General features: G+C 39.5%; 1 protein-coding gene across 7 annotated transcripts in view; it reads left to right on the top strand.

Moving 5' to 3' along the window:
* The window catches only part of FAM169B (family with sequence similarity 169 member B), a 49,295-nt gene that overhangs the window by 20,083 nt on the left and 22,035 nt on the right, over positions 1–7,177 (top strand). For all 7 annotated transcript variants that reach the window (XM_019619548.2, XM_031555343.1, XM_031555342.1 and 4 more), the window contains one exon: positions 5,664–5,797. Coding sequence is in view for 1 of the 7 variants with exons in the window: in XM_010717534.3 (XP_010715836.1) it covers positions 5,664–5,797 (134 nt within the window). In the remaining 6 variants the exon portion in view is untranslated. The remainder of the gene's footprint in view (positions 1–5,663; positions 5,798–7,177) is intronic.

Raw genomic sequence — 7,177 nt, 5'->3', positions numbered from 1 at the left:
TGGAGGTGTTCAAGGCCAGGCTGGATGGGGCCCTGGGCAGCCTGGGCTGGTATTAAATGGGGAGGTTGGTGGCCCTGCGTGTGGCAGGGGTTGGAGATTCGTGATCCTTGAGGTCCCTTCCAACCCTGGCCATTCTGTGATTCTGTGAGTGTGTTGCTCTATTTGTAGTGATGAAAAGTGATGCAGTGGGGAAGAGCACTGTTTTCATTAATGATATACAGCATGTGGTTAAGGGCTGCCTTGCCAGGTTGGCCAAATATCACACCACAGCTTTTGCCCATTAGCTCCATGGCCATCACACATTGTTATGATACTGCAGTTTCACTTACACTAGAACTTGGGTTTTTGTCGTGAACTTGCTTGATTCAAGTCAGGATATGAGAGTCAGGTTCTGCATGTACTCCTGGGAGCATGCCAAAGACCTCTTCCTTCCTTTGCAAAGTTAAACAAATATGGCTTCTAATGATAACCACATGCATGGTTCAAGCTCATTGGAAGGAGTGGAGGAGTTGGTGTTAAGCACTGCTGTTTACCAGAGCTCCTGCTCCTCTGAGAGACTAATGGAAAGTGCTTCTGTGACATGTACACAGAATACAAGAGCAATAATTGTTGTCTCCAGGTCCCAGAAGCACCGTGGTTGTGCTGCTGTAGCGGTGGTGGCAGTCCATAGGAGAACAGAGAACAATTTATGCTACCTGATTTCTTTGTCTTTTTATGTTGTGACTTCAGAGAGACTGATAAGAAAAACGTCACAGCCTTTTGAAGTGGCTGATAAGATGCACTTAACAGCTAAGAACAGAGAGGGAAGATGAAGTTGGGGGCCACAAAAACACACCTGTGCTAGGAGTAAATTGTAGGGGCTCTGGTTTTGGCTCCCTTATTTAATTACACAACCATTCTCTTCTGGAAACTGTCAAAAGCACTTAAAATCTGCTGAAGTGTGGGATTTTTTTTTTTAATTGTGAAATATATTGGCACGCAAATAAAGCCAATAAATAAATAAAACCAGTGCTGCTATTGCAAACATTACGGCAAAATTGAATAAAATATGAGTCTAAAAAGTTAGAAAAAAAAAACAACAACTTAACATTTCTATCTTTTTGACATCATTAGGAACCACACTTCTCATTCTTTTACACATAAATGCAGTGCAATTAGCAGAGATGGGTACAAACGGATGCACAGTACAGACAAATGGTGTGGTGACTGATGGCTGTTCTGTGAACACACGTTTCTTAATCGTTCCCTGTGTTTGTGGAACATGAAAAAGTAGTTGTAGGATAAATGATTAATTCACTTCAGACATAATGCTTGTTTCGTGCTTCGGCCACAGTGAGGTTGATGTATTTTGCTTTACAAATCTGGCTGCGTCTTAAATGCTCTTACAAACTTCTAACATGCTCTTTTCAACTCGTCCTTGGAAATAACAGCTCATCTTAATTTGTCTTTGTCAACCCAGTGATGGGTCTAGTCTGAAATCTCTGTGTCACCAGTGTGATGGCTGATGGACCCAGTATTGATAAGCTGCATGTGAATGCAGCCACAGGGACATTTTTAGCTACAAATTTGTCTTGATTAATAAATGATGCATTGGGTTCATGATCAAAAAGAACTAAGTGTATCGGCAGTACATACTAATATGAAATTTACAAGAGTATTTAAAACATCTTTACAAAGAGATGGAATCGATTGTCCCAAATTGGAACTGATCTGTTAGGCAGTGACAAAATGGTAAGGCTGATAAGTAGGGTGCTAAAATGACTAGTCTAGTCAAAGAGAGCCTGAGGAGTGTGATAGGGATTTCAGCTGCTGGAGCATCACATTTATGTAAGCCTACAGTTATCTGTATTCTAGTTAAATGATTTCTCTTACAATATAGAGTTTAGTTGCAGGGGATGTGGAAGAATTGTCAGACAGAATCAGAGTTGAAGCATTTATTTACCTTTGGGCATTCCTGCACTCTGCAGTTTCACTTGTGGAATTTCACATCCAAGTGTGTGCACCATGTGTTTTCTGTTGTATTGAGAATAAATTCTTTTGCCCATGGAAAAATATTTCCTGCTTACTTCAACTGATCAGATGACAGTCTTGTTGAATCTGCAATGATGAGGGTCTGTCTCTAGTCTACAAAAATAATTTTCTAGTTCAAGATGCAATATTGCCTTCTGTTTTGTGATTCCAGTCTTTATTTATCTACCCAGAGCAGAACGTAAGAATGTTAATCAAATCTATCTGGATTCCCACATATTGATTTTTTTAAATCTTAATCGAAGATAACTTCATCTGACTTCTACCCCTACAAGAAAAATATTTGTCCACTTCATGGAACACCCATAACATTCAGCTCTCTTGTCTGGAGAAAATAAAAAACCCTTACTTTAGGGATCAGAACCGAAGCAAAGGGCCTTGGATTACGTGGATTAGTCAAACTGTGATGTTTCAAGCTGAGATACGTATGGGTGCTGGAGTTTGGTGTCCCATAAGGATGACTGAGTATGGGCAGTGCCTGCTTGCTGCGTAGCTGTTTGTAGCTGCAGCTTTTCATGTCATATATCAGATTCTTAGTGCAAATTGGTGGCACATTATTAGCAGCGTGAGAGGAAATGCACTCACATGCACAGGCTGAGAATATGGCCCAGACTACTCTGTGGGAACAAAAGAGAGCAGAATTACCATCTCAATTTTTGCTTTAAAATCCGTTCTTCACGCTCAAAATCAAATTGCAGTCATTCAGTTTTCTATTTTAATTATTCTTATCTCTAGGTTTTTTCAATGGACCTGCATCCACTTGTTCCTCTGTTACCCCACAAGACAAAACTGGTTGCCTGCAAACCCCTCCTCAGCATGCTGTTGTAGGAGCAGTCTATACGATGTGTTGACCAACGTTGGCAGCCACTGCACTGTGAATACCTGGAATCCCTGTAACGCAGCAGGCCTCCGTTCTAAATTTACTCTGCTTCTGGTTTATGGCCCTTCCTCTGTGGCTGCAGCAAGAGGCCCCTTCTTTATGACTCACCCTCCCACCCCCTCCGCTCCCTGCTCTGATGGTAACCCTTTGTGCACATGGCTTGGTGGAAAATGTGCTCGCTAGGTGTTGGCTGATTGGCTGCAACAATGTGCTCCTTTCTTGTCGCTGGGTAAGATCCAATTTGAAGGAAATCTGTAAAAAGGCTGTCCTTGGGACACTGCAATTTTCGTATCTCAGGATGCTGGTAGGGGCCTCAGACTGAAGCGCTCACAGGAGAATGGTGCTGCTTTCCTTCAAAGCAAATTTAAATTATTTTGCTGCTCATTTTGGAAACTTTATAATGTCCTGTTAGCCAGCAATAATTATTGCTGTAATCAAATGCCTAATAATAACAGTTAGACTACGTCAGGGTTTTTGTTTTTGGTTCTGTACCAAAAAAAAGCATACGAAAAGTTTGTACACAGAAGAGGAACTATAATTTCTTGACTTTGTTCTGAGGAAAACTGGGAAACAGTTGTTGTAAGCAAAGTCAGGCAAACTCTGTGATCCTTCTACTGCCTATGGCAGCTGTACAGTGTAAGTGGTAAGTGCACACGTGTGCAAATTTTGGGTGGATGTTCACAGAACTTTAGTACAACTGACTTTAGTACAACTGACTTCTTCAGGACACTGGGGCACCAGAAGTCAGACACCTGCAACGGGTTGTCCTGGAGGGTCCCCCCCACCTCCTCCTTTGATTTCCCCTTTGTTGAAACGTGTGCTCCTAACTCACTTTGGCATTTTCAGAGTTTTACACAGGAAGTCTAAAAGCAATTTTTGGAGAAAGAATTACTTCTGTGGAAGGCTGAATTAATGAAATATTTCAAAATTTTCTCAAATATCTCGTTATTTAATCTGTGATGTTTTTTCATTCTTCTAATGTGTTGCCATTCCTATAGAATACAAGCATACTAGGTACCAGAAAATTACTGTAAACTCGAAGGTGGTAATTATTTTGTTCAATGAGGAGAAAGCGTTAATGCACTCAGTAAGTTGTTTTGGCTTAACAATAGCAGAGTAATGCCTTGTAAGCAGCATCTCATGAGGAGTATTCATCAGCATAATCAGCATTTTTCTTTGCTCTAAACTGAAGTCTTATGTGCTGCCCTTTAGCTGCTCTTTAATAGTAATCTTTGATTTCTTCCTTCCTTCATATGGCTTGTTTGGTTGGTGCTGTTAAACACTATTCAGGGATGCCTGCAGCAGAAGAAAACTGCTACTGCTAAGTACTGGCTGGGATTCTATAATGCGACTCAATTTCTAGTGTTGCAATGCTTCTTTCTCTCATTTTTGTCACAGAACGGTGGCTTCTGTTCAGCATTCTGACTACAGAGCTTTGCTGTCAAGGCTCAGGCTGTAAGCTGATTGCCTGTAAGGGCAGGAAAATAAAGCCTAATGTGTAGTTTTTTACCTTCTGGAAAGGAATCAGATCTTAATCGTTGCCAGAGGGAGGATGGTGGGACAGTGGATGAATAGATGACCTTGTCCTGGAAATCCCATGCTCTTCTTTCTATGGAAAGGTCTTGCTTTCAACATCATACTTTCATCATCCGTAGTTTCTGAGTCTTGATGTAGACAGTTCTATACAATGGCTCTCATGAGACTGTTCATTGTCTCAGACATTTACTTTGCACTTACTATTAGCGTAGCTATTTCACATTAAACTTGGGTCATTGAAACTGCCGTGTGAAGGGAAACCATGATTAAAAATGCGGGATTCAGAATTAATACTCGAACGACAGCAGTGTGTTGGAAGATTTTTGTCCTCAGTTTGGGGCATACAAGAGCTGCAGGTGTGGCTTGTTGATTGAAAGCACCTTAAATTGAAAATATTTCCTTCCTAGTACAGAAGACTTACAGAATCCTATTTGGTCTGCTAGCTCATTGATTCTAATGTCCTTTTTCTTCAACTGATGATGAACCACCAATCAGTCTGATTTCTTGTATTAGAAAGAAGATGCTTGGAATTTGCATTTAGATGGCAGGCATCAGATGTATGTAATTTTTGTTTGCATGCAATTAACAAATTGAATAAATATCCTATGGCATTAAGTCACGTGGAAAGAAAACTGTGTTGCATAAAGGCTTGTATTTGTTAATTTGGTAACACTTCTGCGTGTAAATACTTTAATTTTTTGGACATTGTTTAATTGTTTTTAAAGTGCCCAATTGAAATGAGTCAAAAAAGAGAAGATAATTAACTATACAACAGGTCACGGTCTAACCCAGAAGGGGTTGGTCTTCCAAGAAGCAATAAGAAGCAATTGGAATTCTGTTCTGTTGTGTTTTTGGACAGTACTAAAAATCAGGTTGTGTTTTGAAGGTGTTTCTCCCTCCCTCCCCCCCCGCAGTTTTAAAGCAATTTATTTAACACCTACAGAAATTTAAGATTCTGCTTGTTGAATTCAAAGAGGGCCAATGTGATTTGATGCTGTCATGGCACTACTTTGTAAAATTCCATGTCAAGGGTTAGATAACAAATAGATAGGATTTTACTAGTATCCTTGTTTAAGACAAGGATTGTGCAGAGAGCTCTAGAGGAAATGTTAAGAGCCCATTTACACTGAACAGATGCTAAGAAAACTGTGGTTTTTAAATTCATATTTATTATCTTGCTTTAAAAGTAAAAATATTGTGTGTTTTATTTTAACTGCAGGTTGCTGTTATTTGGTAGATACAGTAGCAGGAGATCCAGAGGTTCTGCAAGCAGATGCTGAAACATACTATGAAAAACTGTTGAAGCAGTCGTCATCTGCTCCTGATTTTTTTTCCATCCCTGGAGGAGAAAAGGTAATATGCTGTTGTTTTTCATTCTACAGGTTAGATACTTGCAAACTAGTTTGTTGGTTCTGTTTGTAGTCCATTTGTGAATAGGAGCAAACTGGTGTGACCAGATTTTAAATCTCTTAAAATCAGTAATTCTGCATTATTTCAAATAGTTTACATGCTGCAAATTAGAGAGAAGTTTAAACTAAAAGTCTAAAACCCTCCAAATGTAGGTGAAGGTCTGAAGTACTTAGCTGATCTTTACACATTGACCTGCCTCCTTAGAGGCAGGATCAGCAGTGAGCTTGATAGCAGTTTATACCATGGCTCTGCTCTACTCTGCCTATATTGGCAGTTTACACAGGTACTGTTTCCTTGACTATTTTTTGGTTTCCATCCTTTCTAATTGTAGCATCAGTGATGTTGAATGTGGATTCTCCCAGTTCAGATCAGATGGGACTAATAGATAAATGCTGTAGGTGTCAGTGATATGATTTATGATCCATTCCTGAGCCACCTGAGGAATGAATTGGGGATGAGAGAGCTGGCCTGTTAAATATGCTGACTTCAACCTTACTGGTAAAAATCAATATATATATGTTTAAGCCTTCAATTCTGGGCATTTTCCATGTGATACTGGAGTACCTGTTATTGCACTATCAAATCAGTAAGTGGGTTAGTTGAAATGAATGTTTGGAATGTGATGATTGTTCTCCAGTTTAGGAAAATAACATGTAGTAGTTTCCAGAAGCATAGTATTTCAGGTGGCTGGCTTCCATCTTTGAGCATTGACTGTAACTAGCTTTAAGTATTCTTTTAATGCCCTCTAGTGGACCGTGTGGGGTTAAATACAAATAAACCTGACCACGCACAGATCCTCCAGTTAGGGCTTCTCTGTCTTTCCCTCAGCCTTTCATGCGTGGTTATACTTTCAGAAGCATATTTTCTTTTCCACTGAAAAGGAGGCTGAGATAAAAGCCCAAGCAGTGCTGTATATATATTCTTGCAATAATTAAACATAGTGAAATCAGTTAAAGGAGGACTTCTGGCTTTTGATTCAGAGCTATCTTGATTCTCTGGATTGTCTTCAGACCTTAAACGTATCACATGACAGATTTGAGTCTCATAGCAACACATTTCTCCTTGCATTCATTTAATTCAGGTCTAATCTAATCTGCAGTCAGACAGCTAGTCAAGGACATAAGTAATGGCAATGTTCACACCATGTTGTTTTTTTCCTTATACACTATTACAAATATTTCAATGAATTTTGATATTTTGTAATTAAAAATAAATGTAATATGTTAAACTCTAATTTCCAGAGAACTAACAATCTGTTATGTACCTACAGCCTTAAAGATAAGGATTTCGGTGCTTAAATAATTGGCTGTAGTTACCAGCTTT

Source organism: Meleagris gallopavo, chromosome 12, assembly GCF_000146605.3.
Source record: "Meleagris gallopavo isolate NT-WF06-2002-E0010 breed Aviagen turkey brand Nicholas breeding stock chromosome 12, Turkey_5.1, whole genome shotgun sequence".
NCBI lineage: Eukaryota > Metazoa > Chordata > Aves > Galliformes > Phasianidae > Meleagris > Meleagris gallopavo.
Note: the sequence above shows the minus strand (reverse complement) of the source record. Positions and strands in the feature narration are given on the sequence as shown.